The 24,680-nt window shown below is 36.3% G+C and overlaps 1 protein-coding gene across 1 annotated transcript in view; it reads right to left on the bottom strand.

Moving 5' to 3' along the window:
• The window catches only part of LOC113079115 (A disintegrin and metalloproteinase with thrombospondin motifs 3-like), an 89,903-nt gene that overhangs the window by 31,241 nt on the left and 33,982 nt on the right, over positions 1-24,680 (bottom strand). Inside the window, exons 5-12 of the mRNA XM_026251322.1 lie at positions 18,429-18,616; positions 15,434-15,517; positions 13,992-14,148; positions 10,880-10,985; positions 9,248-9,391; positions 6,199-6,331; positions 1,159-1,272; positions 934-1,079 (exon numbers count right to left, since the gene is read on the bottom strand). Of these exons, the coding sequence (XP_026107107.1) occupies positions 934-1,079; positions 1,159-1,272; positions 6,199-6,331; positions 9,248-9,391; positions 10,880-10,985; positions 13,992-14,148; positions 15,434-15,517; positions 18,429-18,616 (1,072 nt within the window). The remainder of the gene's footprint in view (positions 1-933; positions 1,080-1,158; positions 1,273-6,198; positions 6,332-9,247; positions 9,392-10,879; positions 10,986-13,991; positions 14,149-15,433; positions 15,518-18,428; positions 18,617-24,680) is intronic.

Raw genomic sequence — 24,680 nt, 5'->3', positions numbered from 1 at the left:
AATGCAGAGGTTTATGGTTTAAATATTATAGTTATCGGAATAATACTTATATAAAGCACAAATTGTCCTTCATATAACAAAAATGCAGAGATTGTGATTGACCTTTTGTATTATAGGCTAGAGTCAATAGCTATGTTTTCATCCAAAGATGCGAATGAAACTTATGCACAAAACAGGAATATCACAAAAAACATTTGCGAATAAAGCACCGTTTCCATCCAATGAGTCAAAGAGAACAAAATCGTCATGTCCTTATAAATTGCCACTAATATCTCTAAGAAAACAAGGAGAAGCCACTGAATATAATAATTTTCATATGTATTAATTTTCTTGGGCTTCAGAGAGAACAGACGTAAAACAATAAATGCAATCATTGCTTTTAGAGGTGGATGCTGCTGTTTTGTCATGTAAGACAGCAATTATTAAGAAATACTTAACAGACTTTCCTCAGACATTTCAGAATGTTAAAAACAACATATACAGTCGATTCTGTGAATAAGATTGGTCCACTGGTTAGTCAAGTTATCCTGTCTCATAGCGCAAAGTCACAAGACTTTTTCCATACACATGGTGGAATTTATTCGGTAAATGTGTTTCCATCGTAGTTTATGCACATTTTTTATTATTGGATAAAAGGTTTATCCTAATCAGTTGTGCGCATAAGTTTTTATGCGCATGTTTAGAATTTATGTGCATCTGGTTATTTTCATCCAGCGGTTTTTTATGTGATATCCAAAAATCCAAATATTGGTGGATGGAAACATAGCTGATCCTGTTCAACCCTGCTGCCTGTATGCTTTATTTCTAGACAGTTCTTTTAATTTAATCAAAACTGCAACCCTTCATATGATGACTGAATCTGATTATGGAAAGTACAGTAGGGTGCCAGTGATCTTCATGAACATCTGACTGTGAGTACAGTAGATAGCATACACAGGGTTGTTGCACTGGCGGGTTCTGAAGCGGACACCCGTCCCACAGGAGCGAGAGCAGGAGCCATACTTGCTCCAGGCACTCCAGGCTCCATCTTGCTTCACTTGGTTGGCATTCTTCCACATGCAGTGACCTTTATAGCACCACTAAAAGGGGAAGGAGTAAGACAGATTCAAATTGGGCACAACAGGACAAAAACGGTCCAGCAAAATGACACAAAATTACCTTTCCAGGTGCACATTCAGTCCCATCCAGTGGAGGCCCTTTTTTGGTCTTGCAGAAGTAGGGATTATCTGGATGACTGCACCACAGCTGCTTGCATGGATCAAATGTACGAAACTGAACAGAGACAAAAGTACCCATGGTTGGCATTTTAAGAGAGAGAATTAAATGGCAAGACAAATATAGAAAATTTATGAACTTTCTTGGCTGAGCTACAATTCCACAAGAGATAAGCCCTGACAATCCTTTTGCTCTTAGGAACGTGCTTGAACTGAGATTCAATATATATATAAAAAATAAATAAAAAACAACTGAATTGATTTTGCCTCTTGAGGCTGCCAGTGACACTCTGGAGCTACTGCTAGGCACCAAGGAAATTAATCAGAGAACGGAAAAGAGACAAAAAAAAAAATTCTATTTTTTCAGAAACCTCTGTTTACTGCAAATGACACATAAAAAATGCTCCTATTGCGATTGTGTCATCTGAGTCGAGTGAGATTACAAAACAAAACAAAATTTCAAAGATGTCCAGCCTGAAGGAACAAACAAATACACATTGAAATATACACTAACCATAAATCACTGCGCACCACCTGACACTGTCTACACCAGACATGACCACTGTCGCATTGTGACCCAACAGCTTGAGGCGGTCTACACTGGAAAGCAAACTTTGCAAATCCATTTGTGATTTAGTCAAAAGACAGTATCAATAATTGTCACAGTGTGCCGCTCATGTCCAGTGTATATGGTTTAAGTATTTTGAACACAATAAATCAATTAAAGAGGATTCGAGGTTCAACACAATTATGTGTTGGTATAAAGCACATGAGAAAGAGAACATTACAGTTAGATTTTATGACCATCGGTTACGATTAACTTAAATGTAAGGGCAACTGTAAAACAGTTAAACATCACTAAATGTAGGGGGTTGGATTATGAAAAATAAATGTGAATCGGAATGCAGCTAAAGTTAATATATATTCAGAAATTACAACATTGTCCATTGGAGGCTGATACACACAGCAGGACTTCTGTTTACTACTTCTTTTCATTAAACACAGCAGGAGTTTGCAGCACACACATTGCAATATGAACGACTGAAACGATTGAAAAAGAAAAAATACACAGAAATGTAAACTAATTATTAAAATGGCAGTCTGGAATACAAGACTGGGAGAGGGAACTAATAGCTGACAGCTGAAATACTAGGTATATCTCTGAGCTCTGTGCTTCATCAAAATAGTGCAGCTTATTTACAATGCCGTGTGGAGTAGGAAGGCTCAGACATACGGTTAATAAATTGACAGATGTGCCCAAGGGAGAAATGGCACATGTTGTAGGCATAAATAGGAAAGACTGTTTCTGTAAAATGGACTTTCATTTAAAGTCCCTAACAAGTCCCTTGGCAAGCAGCCGGACTAAAGGATCTCAGTTGTCTTTAGCTCTGTCACTGGCTCAGGGCTTTATATCTTTTATGCACTGCACTCTGGGAGAGGACCAACAGGTTCAGACAGTTTCAATTTCTTCTATTATGTTATTAAAGCTGGCATGAACTGCAAGTCATCCTATTCTCTAAATGCAAGTTAATGATTTGTTCTTGTGAATAATTCTTAAAAAAAATTGTAATTCTAAATCATAATGTCATAACTCCAGTGAAATGACAGGCTTTTCACTGTTAATGAACTTTTCAAATCATTTTTCCATAATCATAATAAGATGTATGTTAAAATACAGAAAAAAAATAGTTCTGTTTAATCACAACTTTAATGCATACAAATTAACAATATAGTTATAAATTAGTAATGAATTAGTAATTTTTCATCTCCATGTTGATCCAAACATGTCTGTCTTTCTTTTGTGGCTATTGTGTGATTTTCAATTAACAGAAACATAGTTTTTATGATTTTATAGCTTTTCATGATATAATTTTTTACATCCTTTACATTCGTCCAAGCTTGCAAATGCACATTAAAACACACACACACACACACACTCACACAAAAAACAATTCTGAATGTGATTATGAATGCATTTGTTTGTTTAGTGCTCTACTAAAAGTAAGTCAAACAGGTTTGAAACAACATGAAGGTGATGAAAGAAACTGACAAAATTCTATGCATGTGCCAAAGGTAGCTCCTTGTTCGTAACAGATATGCTTATAACTACAAGTGTTCATTTTGTTAGCCATTTTTTATTTATTCTTAGTCTTAGTCTTTTAAATTAGTCTTAATCTTAGTCCTGGTGTCAAGTGTACCTTTTTTAGTTAATATCATATTAAGTCAACCTTGTCTCGTGTTTGTTTAGTCAATATTTACTCTACTAAATGTCTGAGCATTTTAGTCTAGTTTTAGTCAATTAAATCTTATTGTCACATTTTTGTCAGGCTTTATAATAGTAATTAATTAGCGGTGACCCCGAATAGTCAACAAATCGATGCTCTGATTCAAGGAGCCTGATTCGACTACCAATCTAACAGTCGAATATTCGCGGGTGTTATTGATTATGGCATTTTGACTATATGGGGGAGCTCAAATGTCTGATTTCACATAGAACTACCAGTTTTCTCGCAATAAGTCAATATACAGCCTATTATGATAAAGCTGTAAGAATTTAAAAAAGAAAGAAGCTTCAAATTAATATTTTAAAGTGGGTGAATAAATCAAACCACCCCTTTAGATTTAGGTTTCATTTTCCATAATCCGTGATCGACAGAGGAGCATCTTGGAGGCAGGGATTAAAACTTAAGACTCAAACTGACACAGGCAGAGTCTTTTTCGAACAGGGAGGGTACAAGTGATTTCAAAATATTTCAGCCTGTGTATATACATCATGGATATATTATTTACCTGATATAAGATACATTTGGTTTATATATGGCAAGTGCTTCATTGTAGTACTAAGGTGATATATAAAAAAAGAAAAAAAAAGAAAACCTTAACCAAGCTAACCAAATCTCTTCAGTGCACAGCGCAAGCAGGTCAAACTACAATACAGAATATTAATAACTATGACTGGGACTGTTATATACATACTATTATAATGAGAAGACAATTATAATAACATGTTTCTGCACATTGTTTCGCGAAGAAAAAAGGAGTTTGTGTTCAGAGCCCCGCAGATATGTTTATGTGCATTTGGGCCCTTTTTGCAAATAGCCTATAAGTCTTAATATTAACGTTATGATGAATAAATAACGAATGGTATTCTATATGAAAAACTTGCTATCAAATGTGTCACTCTACTGGTCATCTTCAGCACGCGCAGCTCAACACAGAGATGCAGAACATTAACTGCTAAGGTTTCAGGCTAACGTTATAATGAGAGCACTATTGTAAAAAAAAAAAAAAATAATTAATTGTTATGGTTTCGCAAACATTAAGTGTTAGCTATCAGTTAATCAAAACATAAAACATTATTTACCCAGTTTATATCTGCAAGGTGTTCGTTAAACATTTTCCCTGTGTGTTAACATCAGTAATGTCAAATGTAAAAAAAATAAAAAATAAAATAAAAATAACATCACAGTCAAATGTCTGACTTGACTCTTTGTTAATGTATTTTGCCCTGCCCCCAAACATATGATTCGACTATCATTCGAATATCGGCAAGATTTGAAAATTCCAATTCATCTTTGAAAATCCTTAGTCGGGGACAGCCCTATAATTAATATAATTTTTTTTAGAGAATTTGGGACATTTATTTGTACATGTTATTTATTACAATACATTTTTTACAATATTTTAACCATAAAATACCTAATAATAATTGTAATATTTTCAAATTTCAGTAATGTTTCTCTACTTAAACAACAGCGGTGGAGTAAGTGCATTTATTCAGCAACCACAATAGCAAACAAAATAGCCGAAATCTAATGACAAAACACTGACTGGCTGCATGGTACTTTCATTTAAGCTGAAGATCTCAGATGGAGATCACCAAACTTCAGCAGTGTTTTCAGATCATCATCAGTGCTTCCGCAGTGAAGAACGAGTACATATGCATGGGTTGCCAGGTTGCAAAAAAATAAGCAAAACACTGGGCAGAAAATGTATCCTTTTAACAGAGAAGCTCTGATTTGCGGATTTGAACTCTTGACTTCTGGCAACTGCATACTGAAAATGTAAAACATTTGGTAAAGTTAGTCTCGTCAATATTGTCAATGATACTGCACGTTGATAAAGTCACAGTCATCATTTTCTGACCTTATTGTCATCTCATCATCATCTCATCTTAGTCATGGGAAAAAGCTTGTCAACGTAAATTTTTTATCATACTTTGTGTTAATGAAATTAACACTAATAACTACACTGTCATGAAATAAATGATGAAAAAGTACCTCCTCAGAGAGATAATTAAAATGTCACTGAAGGGAGAGGCAACAGATAGTTCCTTACAAATATTATGTTTACAAGCCCATTACAAACTAATTGTTTCTATCGACACTGACAACCACGTTTTTCATGTCTTTGAAACACCGGGTTTAAAGCATGGTTAGTGGGTCATAGAACATTTCATGGGGATGTGAGTTTTTGCTGGGCTGTGGTGCACAGCTTGGCACAGATTGCTTAGGCATGACAGAGAGGCTGAGAGGAAGGATCACAGCATGCTGTTCTTGTTTACTAGAGTTACAACCTTTGATGACAGAACGCCAAACATCTTGCCATCTGCTGGTTCTCGGTGTCAGGCCATAAACCTGGTGTGAGGCTTTTTTCTTTGACGCTGTACATGTGATTGGGATTTGCAGTAACTATTCATTTCACACTTGAAACTGTTTAGAGGGTTTGGGGGGTTAACAGCACATTAAAGAACAAATTCAGCTGTTATTCAGTAATTCAAAGGCCAGAAATTAATATTTAAATATTATAAAAGACACATTCATAAATGAAATTTGGCATAGAAATATTTTACAAATATCTGAAGCACTTCCTTGGACGGAGACCCTCAACGAAGCATTTGTTAAAACACAAAAATACTAAAAGACTGGACTGTGGGTGACTGACATTAATCAGATCTGTCAAGGGAGAATATAGCCATACTCACTGAAGTACAGATTTTGTATCCAACTCCAAAATCGAAGCGACACTGCTCATCCATGGAGTAATTGATGCCGGGAAGTTCAGGGAGCTGCGGCCAGTCATGTTTGAAGGGATCGTCCAGCAGGCAGTCATATGAACTGTGAAAAACAGCTGTTTAACTAAAACCAATTCATGTTTAATTTATTGTTTAATGTTTAATCAAGTAAATGTTTAATTTAATGTTTAATGGATGGCCCTATAAACTTTGTAAGCCACTTCTTAAGCTTAGCAGCGAAGGGTAAGCCTAAAGTGGACAGTACGGTGTAATGAAAAAGCAACTCATACTTTCTAGATGATTCAGATGATTCATATCATTAAAGTAAGCCAATACCGAACCCTCAAAGAACTGAATTAATCATCTTTCCTTAATATCCATGCAATAGATAATTTACATTAAATCTTTTAAATCCTGAAGTGCTGGGAGAAGCCAGAACATGCAGAGAAAGTGCTTTCAAATTTTTTAAACCACAAAGAGATTTTGAACTTATTAAGTCCCTTCAGAGATTTCCTTCTGCCACTGGCTAATTTAAGCTGAGGCCAGTGATGAGCTCAAGGATTTCCAGTAAAAGTCGACCCTTTTATTATCAGAAATAAATCGGTATCTTCAGCAGCACTTCTCTATGAGCACTGTTCAGGTTACAGGTGATGCAAGAGTTGAGATCTGAGTAAAAAACAAGAACAAAAATAGAATGTACTGGTAAATGCAGATGCACACCCCATTTTCTGAAAATGGATCGATTTGCTTTGTGGGAATGGAAAAATCATTCATTCCACACTGCTCAAAAGCTACAGAGAATAGTGACCACTTCAAACTCAATATACAACGCTGAAAAAGCTTTTTCTGTGCTAGAGAGCTACTCACTCATTTCTGTTGGCTGCAGTAAATTGCCAAGATTAATGGATAATTTGCATCCTATCAGCACTTGGCCAAGGTGGGATTAACCCTGAACATGGAACATATATGGCTGCATTTACAATTGGCATTAATATGCCGTGATTACCGTGATCATCTGCTTGATCGGATCATCAGTCAATCAGAACACGTCTACACTTGACAACATCGACTGACTTTTCTATCTGGATAACCGATCAGATCTGTCATTTCCACTCAATATTTAAATAAGTCTGCAGGGAATGGCCCAGTGCAAAGTCAACCTAAAGTGGTAGGTTTTCTTTTGAAAACCATTTTCAATCGCGGGACATTTAACAAATTAAAGATAAGTGTAGGAGTCTAATTAGCGTTCCACATGGGTGTTCTCTGTCTTTTTTTCTGACAGTTGACAGTGTTTTGCATGACGTCCACCTGCGAATGCAGACATGATGGCTGGATTGTGTTCACATTACACTGAGATCCGATCACAATGCGTCCTCGAATACCTTTTAGACCAGGACCGGACACAGGTCGCATGTTAATGCCAAGTGTAAACTCAGCCTAAATAAATGTGAAAATCCTTAAAGGAGGGTACAATGGTGTTTTGTGTATTCAGAGTTGGTCACAGTGTTAAAGAGATGGATTCTCATGCTAAACATGGCCAAAGTAAAAAAAAAATAATCTTGAAAATATTACTTCCAGGTTGGTTTCGGCTGTTTTTTTTTCGATTGTGGATCTAATGACGTAGACGAGAGTGGAACTCCTTATATGAGCATTACTCTGAGAAAAGCGCGCATTTTGACCAGAGGAGAGTGAGACTGCGCACATCAACGCGCTTCATCGGGAAATCGTCGGCAGCGTTGCATAGGATTTGTTTGAGAATGTCTCCAAATAAGTGTGTTTTTGGATGTGAGGGAAAGTTTACCGTGTTCAGCTTCCAAAAAAACCCAGCGTTACATGAACAGTGGATGCAGTTTGTTTTTCCGGGGCAACAACGGAGTGTAGCAAGTGTGTTTGTGTGTTCTCGTCATTTAAGTGACGGCACGCCTCCAGGAGCTCGGCTTTTTCTGGAGAGAATCGCAAAGCTGTATTTTTCTTTTATAAATATGATAAAACTAAAGACTTTTTGGAGATATGAGAAGGATGCAGTACTACTCTATAGGTACTCAAGATTAACATGAGATTAGGTGAAACTGTGTATGTTATGTACCCTTTAAGTGGCACTAGATATCTTCTGAACTGATTGAGTGAATCAATGAGGGTTAAAACGAATAAATTACCTCAAATTGAGAGGTTTATCAGAGAAACCCTTTACCTTTAGACCAATGGTTTACAATCCTGGTACTGGGGACCCACCACTTTACATATTTTGCATTTCTCCCTTATTTAACACACCTGATTCAGATCGCCTGCTCATTAGGTGACAGCTGCATGAACTCAGCAGAGCATGTCAGGTAAGTCACACATACAAAATGTCCTGAGTAGTGGGTCCCCAGGACCAGGACTGAAACCACTACTTTAGACTAGAATATAACATGCATACTGTAGGTGTCTTAGTCTCCTGACTGATAACACCATCTCATTAAGATTCTTTCTTAAAGGGTTAGTTGACCTAAACATTAAAATTCTGATTCTGATTCATAAGTTTTGTCCATATTATCAGGGGTGCACATGAGAGGTGAGCATGTGCGACCAAAAAAAATAAAAATAATAATAATTGCACTGTATAAATAAGTTGTTACTGTTAAAGTACAATCACCCTTTTATATCAACTAACTGAAATAACGTATAAGAGTTATATTCAAACTGAAAGCATATATATAGGCTTCTTTTACGCTCTTCACCTGGCAGTGCTAAAACCCAGCAGTGCATATAGGTGGCCAACCAGAATGCCTACTACTGCCGTGTGTAGGCTACCGCTGCCGGAGGCCCATGGCATAAACTGCAAGTCAGTTGCATGTTAAAGTCAGTCAAGAAACTGCATTAATTTCTAAGTTAAAGCTGCAGTCGGTAACTTTTGGCGCTAAAATAGGCATACCTGTGAAGAGACACATTTTCACTTAAAATATGCACATAACTTCAAGGCCTTCTAGTTCCTAGAGGAAACCAAGAGAGGCATGAAAAGAGAGAAGTGTGAACTCACTGAATGTATCTCTTCAGCTCTTGCCCACTGCACATCGACCAGTGGTAGCGGTGGAAGGCTGCTTGCACCAGAGGGGCCATGACACTTCCCATGGCTGTCTCGTCACCGCAGCGGTTGCCCTGACCGTCATGCTCCATTCCCAGTCTACAGACAAGGCATGATTATGGTAAGCAGGAACATCAGAGTGCAGCAATGGCCAGAAGTAACATTTTCTACTCCAATTACCATAGCTATATCTGCATAAGGGACGCACCTCCGACACCTCCCTAAAACTAAAATCTCACTTCTCATGTATATTAATCCTCAATGAATAAGCCTACAAAAAATTCTGATAAACAAACAAATATACTTACATATACACATACATACACATTTACACTACTGCTCAAAAGTCAGTAAGATTTTTTGCTTGTTTTTGAAAGAAGTCACTTATATCACCAAGCCAAGGCTATATTTATATTTAGTTTTCTATTTTCTAGCAGAATTTTTTAGCAGCCATTACTCCAGTCTTCAGTGTCCAACAATCCTTCAAAAATTATTCTAATGTGCTACTTAATACTGTTTGTGGAAACCAGTTCAAAAGAACAACATTTTTTAAAATAGAAATATAGTGGAATATTATAAATACCTTTACTATCACTGATAATTTAATGCATCCTTTCTAAAAGTATTAATGTCTTTCAAATCTTACAGACCTCAACCTTTTGAACGGTAATGTATGGCACTCTGTATGTTGAAACATTTTTTGCATATCTGACAATGAAGTATTGCTAATTTAATGAGAAAATATATTCTTAAATCACAAATGTCAAACAGATGGAGAAGTCTGCATGGGGACTGGTATGAAAACAGAAAGGACAGAGGCTTAAGGTGGAATCAATTTTATGTGGCTGCCAACCAGAAAATCTCAGAGGCCCTGACATCTCGCATCGAATTAAATAAAATGTTATTTCAGTCTGTGATAATGCCAAACTGAATCAAGGACTATCAGTAGGAAAGTGGTTTGATGCAGCAGACTCAGAGTAATGAAAGTTTACCATTCTTTGTCATGTGCTCAATGAAAACTGGATAAAAGCATTTGAAAGAAAGAGATAAACAGATAGAGACAGAGATCTTTGAAATGGTAAAGTCCTGGACAATGGTTTCAAAATGGAGAAGAAGATAAGGAGGTTGACTCCATGACTAATCTCTGTGTAGGTGGTGAGTTTTTCTGAAACCCTTTTGAATGTTAGATGCCTACAGACTTTAAGCAACTGTTGTCAAAAGAGGAATTGAAACCCACAAAAGGGATCTTACAAGACCAAGGACTCTTAAACATGAGCTCAAAAATGAACACCAGGGATGTTTTGAACAACATGTTGATTAAGGAAGATGATAAAGTATTATCTATCAAATATCCTGACATAAGCATGTTCACTTGTATGAGACATTGACATTTTTGTGTCCAAAGTGTTACTCTAACAAAAAACATGCATGTGCTCTAAATCAGTATCAAAATTATATATATATTTTTTAAATTAATTAAAATGAGAAACCACAAATAAAACACCAAATGGAGTGACAAAACACTTGACAAAACCTAACACCAATCTGAAATGGCTGAAAAGCACATCTTTGCGTTTAAAAACCTACACATGTCCTGTCTCATGGGCTACAACAAAGGCAGAAGAGAAGCCGTCTTCATGATTGAGGGTGCAGCTGCGGACAGGGTGGCACATCCCGGTGACAGGGGCATATCCTGAGAGTGAGTGAGTGACAGAGACAGACAGAGAGGATGAAAGAGTTACTAGGGTTTATTAATTCTGTCATAACTTGCCCATTGAGACAACATTCTGACAGCTTACTGCTTGGTGTAATTGTCATACTTTGAGCAGAGCGATGCTGACAACCCTGCAAAGGATTGTCCATCAGAATCAATCAAATAGGAATCTCTTTTTTGCTTTCTTTCACTTGCTTTAGTCTGTTCTCTAGAGTCATGGCATGTATTAGCCCTGCAAAGTCTGACATATTGAATAAGAGTTTGGAATATCTATCTATCTATCTATCTATCTATCTATCTATCTATCTATCTATCTATCTATCTATCTATCTATATCATTTCTGATTTCTGATAATTATTATCTGTTTATATATATATATATATATATATATATATATATATATATATATATATATATATATATATATATATATATATATATATGTGTGTGTGTGTGTGTGTGTGTGTGTGTGTATAGCTGAAAATGTTTATGATTATCAATAATTGTGTGGAGGTGTTTTCCCTTTTCGATGAAACCAATAAACTGAAATATAAATATAAAATGAAAATGGAAATTATTTAAAATGATTTAAAATCGAAATTTGTATTAGTATTACTGTCTTTACTGCCATTTTAAATGTCTTATTGCACATTTAGCATTTTTATTGTGTATGTACAATGCAAGACAGGGAACACATCAACATCGTAAAGCACACCACACTCACACTGACATATAAAAAAAGCTTTGATATTTTTTATTTTTTATTGAAATTAAATTTAATGGACAGCACTAAAATATTAACTATTTTGAGGAGGATACCATACATATCTCGTCTTTCTATTTAGTTTTCTTTTAAGTATTTAAAAGCAAACTTTGAAATATTCTCACAAAATCTAAGAAATACATTTCTTTCATTTATGTGTGTAAATGTGATATTTGCCCACCAAAATTACCACGTTCAGACAGAAAACAGGGGATTCAATTTATTCTTAAAATTGGGTATTTTCTAAAACTATGGGATAATTTTTTTTTTTTAAAAAAGCTTTAAAGCTGTTAAAGCTTTTTGTAAAAATCCACCTAAAATGTAGAGTTAAAGTCACAGCAGTAAAAACTGTGTTCAATGGTTCCAGGGTAAGAAGAAAAAAATTAAACTTCTTCTCTAAAATTGTCTTGTGGAGACCAACATGCTTAAGAATTCTGTAAATGAATGTTCTTATACTTTTCCCCCCAAATAATAATAATAATAATAATAATAATAATAATAATAATAATAATAATAATAATATTTGGATCAATTTAATCTTTGAATTTAATTATTTAATTTCTTAAAATACCTGTAGTACCTCCCAAACATTTAAATGGTACTGTAAATATAATAATACTCCCCATTATAAACAAAATATTAATCAACTTTAATATTCTGTGAAGATGATTAGACTACATTTTCTTTGATGGGGTGGTAAGGGACCTGGATAATGAGTCTAGAGGGGTGCTGGTCCCAAAAAGGTTGAGAACCTCAGCTATGTTTTGATCATGCTAATAATTTAGAGGCCTTAGCAATGTGCTTGAAACAGGATTATTAGCGGGTGAGTTAACCAGATGGAGTCTTTCATGCAAAGATATCTGTGTTTGCCAAAACAATATCACTTTCCATCTGTCATTACAGCACATTTCACTGTGTTGGACAAAAACAGACATTTTGTTTTAGTGTTATACAATAAGTGTGCAATTGATCTAACATACTGACAATCTGGCATGCAGTCAAGAACTGTAATTCACAGACGAGAGTCAATCAAGCATACACTTTAAATATATCAATTTCAGATAAAATGCAAATGAGATGTGAAAAGAGAAGTTCTCAGTTTTTAAAATGATATATTTTTTTCCATGTTAAAATGGCATTTGTTGTACAAAGTGATGTGGATAATTGCGCTGGTTTTCACGTGTCTGGGTGGAGGGGGCGTAGTGTCACATAAATATTAACATGAAACGCAATAACATTCACCATATTAGGATTTATATATTCCTCAAAAGAAGAAAAAAATTCAAACCTGAAGTTCATTTTTGGATAAACTAACCCTAAAAGTCAAAATAATACGTCATTACAATTCAAAGTTGGCAGCATTGATTGGATGCAAAACAAATTCAGTGCTGTTTTCAGTGTGAAACTGTACATTGTGACTGATATCAGACAGGAGGGACTTTGGCTGTGTTTGTACGCACCATGCACCGCTAAGAATGAAACAATCCTTTGATGCTAGCCTACAAAACTGTGACAGATGCTCGACTGAAGATCTCAGCTCTGAAGCTTCATTCATATCTGGTGTCAAAAAGCCAATATAGCACACTGGCTCTGAACAGCTCAGCCACTGAATGTGTTGCAGATAATTGAAGAGGCTAAAGTGCTCTTCTTGGAAGTTTAACGGGGGCCATGAGTACAGATAGTGGCATGATAAGGGAAATGTCATAGTAGCAGTGACAGCATAAACACTTCATGCTGAGATCAGTGCTCTCCTCAGGAAAAGAGCGAGTTCTCCTGTCAGGTTGAATAGATGTTAAATGTGCACTGTGAACTTTGTGAGTGCTGAAGGAAATATGCTCTGAGAGGACTGCTGCTTCAGCAGCTGCCTTGAGCCTTGGACAACAAAATCCCTTTTTCCTACGTGCTTATGTAAGTGTGCTTTCATGTCTCTCTGCTTATCCTTTTCTAATGCTGTGAACCTCTTTACACATCCACAATCTGTCTAAAGCAGAGCTTGTACACCAACCAGCGTTCTGTCAGGTTGGTATTTCAGAGAGCACTGATGAGGTGCTGAAAGTATCCTGTGGAAATTGTGAGGGAGTAATAGCGAGAGAGAGAGAGAGAAAGACTGACCTTTTTCACAGAATGAACATATCTAAGATTTTCGATTTTGTGTGTGGAAAATATATTGGACAGAGCAAGTTTAAAATTCAGAGGCATGTCAAAAACCAAAAGGTCAAACCTTGCATGCCGGTGGGGCCGAAACCTTGCCGGGTCAAGAAGATGGCGTGGTCATGATGCTCCGAGTGCTCTGTATCCTCTTTCTGTTGGATGACTGCCCAGCGGCACACATTTTCTAGGCTTCGCGAAGGGTTGCCACCCTCAATGAGACTGATGGACTAAGGAAAAGTTTAATTAGGGGACACTTTAAGCATTCATTAATCTATAAAACACCTTAAAATTACTCACATCGATCACTGGGAGTCTGTGTAATGTTTCTTTAGATAAACTCTTGTTTGCTAATAGTCAAGAGAGCAGTCGAGATCCTTAAAGCTGAAACTCAATATTTTGTGTTTGTAAATAACAGTACAATAAACTAAAATGCAATTTTACGGGTTGATGATTTTTCCCTACATTTCAGCTATTAATCACATTATGTATGAATGTCTATCGCAGAGAACAAACTATGTTGCATTTATTTGGGCATTACAACACAGACATGAAATTAATTCTTTTGTATTATGAGTTTAGAAAATATGTATGTAGTTTTACTTTCAAATGCGAATGGAGAGAAGTTTTGATCCACTCATAATTGGACTAATATACAGCAAGTGGCCAGACTGCAGACAGTTGTTGTGCTCTTCCTCAAGCTAATTATTCCACATTTTTCAACTGTGGTGACAACTGACCTGTGATGAAATTCGGGAGGGCTTTATGTCACATTAGCTCTAGTGGAAAGAAATTGTCCCATGTAACCTATTTAAGACTATAATTTTTGTAATAATTTATATAAAATTTTTTGGGTGACTACAGATGTTTTAAAAACAACTGGCGTGTTAGTAGACAACCTACAGTATATAACTGTCAAGTGTCGGCACTTCATTTCCATTTCTAAATGTTTACCTAGAAATGCACCTGGCAACATTTCAGGGTTATTATTCTTAACTAAAGCCCAAAGTATGTACACATACACTAGAGTATACTTGCAGTCAAACATGCCACCTTTCAAAAGTATACTTCATTTAATAGCATATACATAAAAAACGAAGTATACTTTAGGATTAAAACGTAAAAACATTGCTGCTACTTGAAATAGATAAAAACAAAGAGAAAAAAAATATATATATAGCATCTTAATGACACTAAAACAACAGTGCAACATTAGTGACGGTGGATGAAATACAGGTAATTACCACAATCTACAAATAGTTTCATACAGGAGTTTTTATAAATATATATGTGACTACACTTAAGTGATCTCATTTAAACTAAAAAAAACATATTAATATACTCTGCAACTTTTACAATATGCAAGAGTATAAATTGTTATAAGTGCGACAGTTAATTGATTAACATGGGGTCAAAGAGAGTGCGGGAAATGGTCATGAAAAAAATAACAGTTTTATAAAGTCATTAAAAATATGTTTAGATTCATTTTGATAGAACTGTTTAATAGTAATTTACCTTAGCATATCCAAGCATGATCATCCTCACAAGCACAACATTAATGTGCACTCCTAATGATTCATCATGGTAGATCTCATTCACCTGCAAAAACATGATAAAACATTTTGTATCAGCTAAACTCCACATAATAAAACAACAAAGCACTGATCCTGGCACAAAGGGGGAAAAAGGAAATAAGCTGCGTCATCCTCCACCTAGTCATCTATGACAGCTACTGATTTTATCAACTCCAGGGACTGCAGAAAACAAACAATGCGGCTTCATGCAACAGCATCGAGATAAAGAGAGCAGGAGGAAATGGGATCTCAGACCTGTAAGAGTGGCTTTCTGAGGCATAGAAGGTGTTTTTAGACAGGTCTTGGGGCTACGTCTGGCATGGAAAAGCCTATGAAAGGTTGTTAAATGAAAGGAGTCCAGTGTTGAGCTGGTCATACAGAGGCCTATTAAAAAGTCAGATGTTTTTCCTTTCCCACCTAGTTAAGAGGCTGCTGTGTGGGGTGCTGCATTCTGGAGGGACACTTTTTTTCTGGTTGAATATAGGGTGCAGTGCCGTACCCAGTGACTACATCATGGGATACAGGATACAGATGCTTCATCAAAATATAATAATAAAATGATAATAATTGAACATTTCGAAGTTCTGATGCAAACACCTCAAATTAGGACTGTTGTTCTCATGACATTGAGGCCAGCTGACCCACTTAAGCAGTTTCTAGCTTATAATTCTGTAAACAAAAAGGTCACGTTGTCCTGATGTTTTGCACATCAGTGAACAGACAGACACACAATGTTCAATTTGTACTGAGATCTCTTCTCTTGTTAAGAAAAAGCATGAACAATCAGAATGAGCATTATGTCCATGCATGCAGGAGGACTGCCATTGTCCCTTTGTTCTGCCATATTGCACTGGACAATTTTGATAATAATAATAATAATAATAATAATATACATTTATATTTTGATGTATGTATGTTCTTTTTGTACATTGTTGCTTTAAGTCCATAAACTCAGCACTCAGAAGGCAAATATATTTTTAAGAATAAAACTTAAAAAAAAAGAGAAGGGCCAAAGAATGAATAAACTATGCCTCAGCAGATCTTGTTAGTGTAGTAATTTGTTGTAGTCAGCAACAAAAATAAAATAAAATAAAAAGTGTACCCGTGCGAATGATTAAATCGTTCACTGGCATATGAACACAGACGCTCTAAATCAGCAGAGGACGGGAAGTCTCTTACCAACTGCCCCCTCTCTTCTTCCCAGCCATCTCATGCAATTAAAAAGAAGCTCTGTTTGATTCAGAAAATTGTCCTCTTCAGGCAACATTGCTTTAAATAAGCATACGAGGCACCTAATCACAGAAGTCTGCTTGTGTGAAGGTTTGCATTTTTATACAGAGCTCATTACATTCTGAAAGCTCGAAACCACTCCAGTTTACTGAGGAAAAATCATTGTGCAATGTGCATACAGAAAAGAAAAAACAAAACAAATAAATATGTAAATAAATAAATTAAACCTCAGACCCATGCCAGTGGCTCTCTTAGGTTTAGAAGTTGTTTTCAGACAGGTCTTAGGGCTACAGATGGCATAAAAAAAAAGTTAATTAGATAAATGTAAACGAACAAGTGAATAAATAACACTGAATTTAATTTATATATTCTGAATCTATTTTGGGTCAAAGCTGCAGTTATATCCCTCTGTGGAGAGATAATGGACATCAGGGCAGAAATTTCAGTGGAATACTTATGAGTGAAAAAAGATGGCAATTGTACTATCGATGGGCCAATCATTTGTCAGAGTTTATTAAACTTTATAGTGTGCATCTCATTCAATGCACTGGTGAACAGAGCAGCAGGGACATCTACTGGAGGAAGGACTTCTGAAATTGAACCTTAGAGCCCATAGATTACATGCTGAATCCTTAAAACCTGATGAGTGATGTTATTATACACCGATTGCACAGAGTGGTCATGTTTCAAAACTCTCCTCAGAACAGCGCCATTTACACAAGGAGTAATATGTCAGTCTTGTAGAGATTAACAAAGGAGATTCAATTTTGTTTCTTGTGCTAGCCTAAGAATGTGCTTTTCCTCCCAAAACAGAAAATGTCAGAGACACGATCACATCTGGACAGTTTCACCCCTCATGTGAGGTCAGTCTCTTTACCGAACAGCTTATTGACATACTTGTGTATAAGCAAACACTGACTGCCGCCATCTACTTTCTGCAGGCTGGCAGAGAGGTATTTTGTCATCAGAAATCATCTTGAAATGAATTCCTCAAATAAGTAAGGACACTTAGGCACCACTCCCTTCCATTTACATGTCTGTCAGAAGACTTAATCAGGAGGAGAGTTAATAGGTTTCATGAGGAGGAAAATAATTGATTGCTCAAAAATAAAGAAGGCCTGATGGTCAGGTCTCATCAGTAGACAGTTCTGGGCCAGTTGAGGGGATTTAGGGGATTTAAGTCTAGGAATCTTCATGTTAAAAATTATTTTCTTGTAGTTTCAAAAATATTTAAAAATGTGGTTTTTTTAAAGCAAATACTATTGATGCTGCTGCTACTACTACAACTAATAATGAATATTATTCAAACTTATTAATATATTTGTTTATTAGTACTTATAAAGCACATGTTAATGCCTTATTCTAAACGAGCATATTTTAGATCCCTTAATCCTACCCCATACCTAAACTTACAACTACCTTACTCAATATTAATAAACAGAGTATTTATATATATATATATATATATATATATATATATATATATATATATATATATATATATATATATATATATATATATATATATATCTCAGGAGTTTATTGAGGAAAAATAAGTGTCATAGTTAGTTAAAAAAGTGAGAATTGGTCAAATAAAGTGTGACTAATAAATCTAATATATATATATATATATATATATATATATATATATATATATATATATATATATAACAAGTCCTAAATCCTAAAGATGATGGGATACTCACAATATTCATCAGGGTGAGGAGATAGTTTTGCACATGCTCTTTCCCATGGAAACGGACAACAGTATCGTCTACACCAAGCAGCACCTCAATGTTGTAGTCATCATCACCAGCGTGTCTCCGTCTCCTGATTGTCTGGTTGACTTGTTTAGCAATATTGTCCAGCACTTTTGGTGCATCCAATTCAGGCTCTGCAAGACAAAATTGTTAGTCTTAAGAGAGTGCCTTATCTTCGTTGTGTAAGCATTATCTTCATCATTGTGTAAGCATTATCTTCATCATTTGGCAACAACACCATATGAACAGAAAAAAAAGTAAAGTTTGTACAAGTTTTTTTTTTCACAGAGTGCAAGCGGATGCCAGCCAAGAACAACAGAAAGCAATCCACAAGGTCTCTTCATGTATCCAGCAGGCTATAAACCAATGCCTTTTTTTTTTAAATGTTGATGCTAAAATAAATATTTCAAACATCTTGCTCTCTGGCTGGCTCTGGTCTACAGTGTGGGGATTGTGAGGAACATTCCTCAGCTCCTGCATCCCGTCATGACACACGCATTCTTGTGTGGCCCAGCTCCCAGAAGAGTAAACACTGTCTCTAAAGTTCCACTTCAAAAAGCACAGGGCTTCCCCTCACACTCAGACGTGCTGTGTGTCCCTCGCAGGTTCCCTGGTCCACAGCGTCTCCATGCATGCCCTCATTCTCCTGAGGGGCTGTCTTTCAAAAATGGTAAAGTGAGGATCGCACACACATGGCAAACCTGCCTAACTCACTGGCCTCAATTCTAAAAATGACTTTTGATGGCAAATGAGACCATCCAGATCACCAGTGGAAATCTACCATGTCTAGACTACAAAACAGAGTTTCACTGCATCCAATAAAAGTCCAAAATGTGTTGGTCAAATAATCCATCAAGTATTTCTAGGTTTTCACATTGGAAATGTATGTGTGTGTGTGTGTGTGTGTGTGTGTGTGTGTGTGTGTGTGTGTTTGTGTGTGCGTGTGTGTGTGTGTGCGTGTGTGTTTGGCTTCATTAACAGAAAATATATTTTGAAGAATGTTAACCAAAGTCTTGGAGCTCACTGACTTTCACTGGACAAAACGACATTTCTCAAAATATCTTATTTTATGTTCCACAGAAAGAAATAATAAGGAAAGAAAAAATTAAAAGATTTGATAACAAAAATAATTATTTAATTTCTGTGTAAATCATAACCCTCTTAATAACTCTATTCTAGTCAGGTTTGACCAGGCCTCACAAGGAAAACGGATTAATAAACGTACTGAAAATGTCTTATTAAATTTGTAAAATGCCAAACATTTTCAGGTTCAGGATTAAGGGACAGAATATATCATTAGCTCAGTATGATAACAACTTAAGTGAAAGGAAAGTCCGCAAGAGAAAAAAAACAAATGTGTGTATTTGTGTTCACCTCAACTCAATCTCATTTCAATTCTTTGCTCTGCTGTGGAGGGGAAATTGAATGCATACATGGCATCTTTTAAAACGATGACACAAAGAAACATTTGGAGCGCCCTGAGCGTTGGTTCAACTCTTTGGTTTAATATAATTACCACATGGCCTCATTATATTTCAGAGTGCTGAATATCACATCCATTCCTCTCCCAGAACAAAGGTCTAAATGGAAAACGGTAAGAGTTTACATAAAGGCATAATTTTGCCTGATAACATTTATAGTATTTTTAAACTAAAGATTGCACACACTGTCAAAATGAAAGCATTTGTGGGACAAAATAAACCAATTGAACTGACAGTACATGGCAACAAGAAATCCGCTTACTCTGACATTTTTTGATAAACAAATTGGGCATGCTAAAAAAACTAGAAATCCAATTACCCTTCTAAGCAAGGATATAAAAGACTTCAATGCAGTGAATCTCGACAGGAACAGTGTAACAGGATTTCTTTTTCTTTTTTTTCCTGTTCTTTCTTGGTTCAGAAAATAGGTCCCACTGCTCTCCTTAAAGAAAACGTGTGTTAGGATTAACGACCATGTCTTTGATGGGTGAAGGTGGTTTTCTTTCCCTGAAAGTATAAACAATTAGCAGGCAACAGCATGCTAATAACAAACAGCATCAGGATCAAAAGATGCTGCAGGCATCCATTTTCCCATGTGGCGCTCTTGGATAACACCACTAGCTGTGATCTAATGTGCTGGGAGCTACTTTATTAGGACATAAGCTGGTTCTTGTAAACGAGAGCAGCTGAGTTAGCAAGAGTCGCCCTCCTAAAGCTGGAGTACAACAGTGGGGAGCTTACTGTACAAGGGCTTCAAGAACACACTTGGCCTTATTGGAGGCTGCCAGGTTATCTTTAACTTTTGATTGTGACTTTAAATATGTTCTGGTGATGTTGATTAATTCTTATCTTTTTTCTGTTTGTTCAAAGGGTCTCTGTACATGAAAAAAATGAGTTTATATCCATTATCCTCAAAAGCCATATTTCTCATTATACACACAAACACACACACACACTACTGTTCGTACATTTAGGGTTGGTAATTACTCATTACTCATATATATACATACATGCAAACATACACACACACACACACAATTTTTAGCAGTCATATTGCAGTCTTCAGTGTCATGTGACTCTTCAGAAATCATTCTAATATGCTGTGATACAAATGTTTTCAGATTTTTCAATGGGATTTTTCAGATTTTTCAATGGAAAGAATTCTTTTTTTTTTTTTTTTGCTTAGAATTTATAAATGCATTTACAGTACATGAAATAGAAATATTTTGTAATATTATAAATGTGTTTACTGTCACTTTTGATTATTTTAATGCATCCTTTCTGAATTAAAGTTTTACCTTCTTAGAAAAAGAAAAGCTTGATGCTCTGCCATCTTTTAAAACTATCGGACGTTAGAGATCAAATATTTAAACCAAATGATGAAATTTTGGCCGAAATGTAAGTGATTCTTTCTAATTCTCTTTATTATCGCCGTTAAAAAAAACAACAACCACACCATACTCACATTTGCGCTATTTTACTAAGTATCCATAAAGTGATTCACATCACATCGTTTCAAATATCCGTGAAACTGACGACATTTGACAGCTTAATCTCACTGTTGTCTTAAAGAACAATATCCTTCACAGTTAAGAGGAGGGAGAGGAGAACACTTTCCTGTCATGCTGATATATTGTTGTTTATGCTGTAAATATAATAGAAAAACAGTCGGTGTCAGTGGGTTCAGCTCTCAAAGGCTTCTGCCAGCCTTATACAGCGCACCATGAAAGTGAAAACATTTATGTTTATAATTCATTCATGAGGATGAAAACCTCATATGGTGTGATATCCCCCACAGATACTGTCCATTAAACTTCAGTGACAGAAGGGAGCTTGAAGGATCCTGGTATGTGTCATATTTGAAGACTACACAGAGACACTGTGCCACTTCGATTGCCTGTTACGCTTTGTTTTCCAGCATGGAATGGCCCATGGGGGTGACCTCTTAACAACCCAGATGTAAACACCCCAGACACACATACACACATAAAAAACAAGAGAAACAGGCCACAACGTTCTTTGCCTCTCCAAAACAAAAACAGATGTGGCCACATTGACGAAAATGCAGCTAAGACCTAATATTAATTCTTGAATAAATTAAACCAGGTGCAAACAAAAAGTAAAATCCCTGCTAGAAAGCAACATTAAAACATTACAGCTTAACATGATAAACATTAGTCCATAAAAAAAAAAAACATTAACTCCAGAATAAACATTAATAACAGCACAAATGCACACTATTACTGCCTGTGGTTTTTGCTCATTTAAAGCAGAATAAATGCCAGAAGCTATATAAGTGGGGACATGAAAAGAAACTCACTGCATGATATATCCACATCAGTATCTCAAGTGGAATACATTCTTGGATGTTAACCCCAGTCATTAGGCATGATCTCTGTCAGCCCTTGAAGATTTCCCTCTTTTCTTTTATTTATGTTAATAAATTACTCATGGAATAAAATATGCAGCGGTTATGACATCATTCTGTAGGCCAAGAATTCTAAATATTTTGTCAATTTGCTGGTGTCTAATTCCAGCAAACCTTGCACAGACAGGAAAGAAGATGGTATTATGGAATGATAACAAAAGCCTGTCCTGTTTGACTGCCAGATGGCACAGCAAAGGAGTGATTCAATGGAACGGAGACCCATCGAGAAACTTCCTGACTCCAATGACACATTCAAATGATGTGAAAATGCTTTCACAAGGTTGTCCTCAACAGGACACACTTAAGAGCCAAGACTGGAGGATAATTATAACAATGGCTCATGGAATAAATGCATCAGCTATTACGACTTCATTTCTAAAGGGAATATGGAAAGAACAGTGCCGGAATCACTACTGAATTTAATTCATTTAAGAGGATAATTGTGTCAATTCACCATAACATAAGATGCAATATTCTCCTCTTAACTGGCTGATGCTGAACTTCAAAAAGAAAGGGTCACTGATGGAGAATTGGAGGGCTGCACATACCTCTCTCTGATGAAAAGGCCAAACTTGGAAGAAGAAACTCGGGAGGTTTCAATTAAAGGTATCATATGATCCAATTTCAAATTTTCCTTTCTCTTTGGAGTGTTACAAGCTCTTGGTGCATAAAGAAGATCTGTGCAGTTGCAAAGACTACAGTCCCAAATCCAAAGAGATATTCTTTATAAAAGTTAACACTCATCCACGCCTTCTTGAAGCGGCTTGCTCTAACATGCCCCCACATATCTATGTCAGTGCGTGGAAAGATTTGCATAACGTCACCCAGATGTTCATGCAAAGAAAGAAGGCATACCTTTTACTCTCATTGCAGTATCGTTGTTGCTGCTGCCGCCATGTCATATAGACAATGTGTGTTTCACTGTGAAAGCGAAACTACTTTGTTTGGCCTTCCTAAAGAGGACGACATCTGCTTCATCATGCCTGGAGCTGATCCGTGCTGGTCGCTGAGGAAATACATCAACTTTGCACTGTGGATTGCAGCATCGGCTTTCACCGTGGACGAAGCGGCGTCCACCCTGGGGTCGTCGCATGTGGTTGCTGCAAGACCAAGGTACGCTCCTTCATATAATCCGCCTGCCTTGCATCGTTCTCAAGCCGCCCGCCTCTGCTCATTCAAGCTGGCCGCGGCTCATTCTAGACAGTGGCTCACTCTAGGCCTCCAGCCTCTGCTCACTCAAGGCTGTGTGTTTCATTGTGAAAGTGTGTGACGCTGTTCCGTTGAGAAAGCAAAACTACTTTGTTTTTGCCTTCCAAAAGAGAACATAACTAGAAATCATGTTTATATCACGTTTTATGTTTATGTTCCAGCCAGACTAGGCATTACAATATGTTAAGAGGCAAAACATTTCTGTCTCATGCTTGAAGCACTGGGCCAATCACAACGTGTTGGATAGCTGGCTAATCACAGCACCTTGCTTTTCAGAGAGATAAGCCTTGTGAAAATCGACGCGTTTCAGAAGGCAGGGCATAGAGGAGAAACAATAATGTACAGTATGTGTACCTTAAACCACATAAACACATTTCATTACACCAAATACACAAAATAATGTTCTTTTTAGCAGCATCATATGACCCCTTTAAATCTTGATGTGCACAGTGCTAAATGAAAGCAATGGCTGATATTCATGTGCTCATTTTTTTAAACTTTGCATTAGCCGTTTATCAGAATTCATTGTGTGGCTTTTAGTTTAGTAAATGTGATTAGCTCCTCAGCTGAGGAACCCATTTCCCATCATGCAGAGTTGAATTAAACATTAATATATCGTTACAAAAGGAGGCTTTAGCCAAGAATAACTGATGGAAGCACCTAATTCATTCTTTGAGTCAGTCATGGTACAAACCTGCAGGAAGAATTATGGAAATCAAAATACAAATTAATTTATTTTCTTCATTCTATATGATAACATCAACAGTTATCCGTTTATAGGTTCTGCTTCAGCTAAAGCCTTTAATAAAAAATAAATAAATAAAAAAAATGCCACCGACAAGATCAGTGTTCTATCTTATTAAACTTAGGATATTCAAACCTATTCAAACAGTATATTTCTGAAGTTGGCAGTGACTTGCCCAAAGGCATGCTTCTATTACACTTGTTATAGACATACTTAAGGACATATTTATTATGTACGGCATATTCTGTTATGCAATAGAGGTGCTGTAACAGGCAATACTTGTCTCAAAGGGTTCTAAGTTTTCGCATCGGCCAGCAAGTTATGCTAGAAGCCCT

The sequence above is a fragment of the Carassius auratus genome, chromosome 5, assembly GCF_003368295.1.
Source record: "Carassius auratus strain Wakin chromosome 5, ASM336829v1, whole genome shotgun sequence".
Taxonomy (NCBI): Eukaryota; Metazoa; Chordata; class Actinopteri; order Cypriniformes; family Cyprinidae; genus Carassius; species Carassius auratus.
The sequence above is the reverse complement of the archived record's forward strand: the minus strand, read 5'-3'. Positions and strand labels throughout refer to the sequence as shown.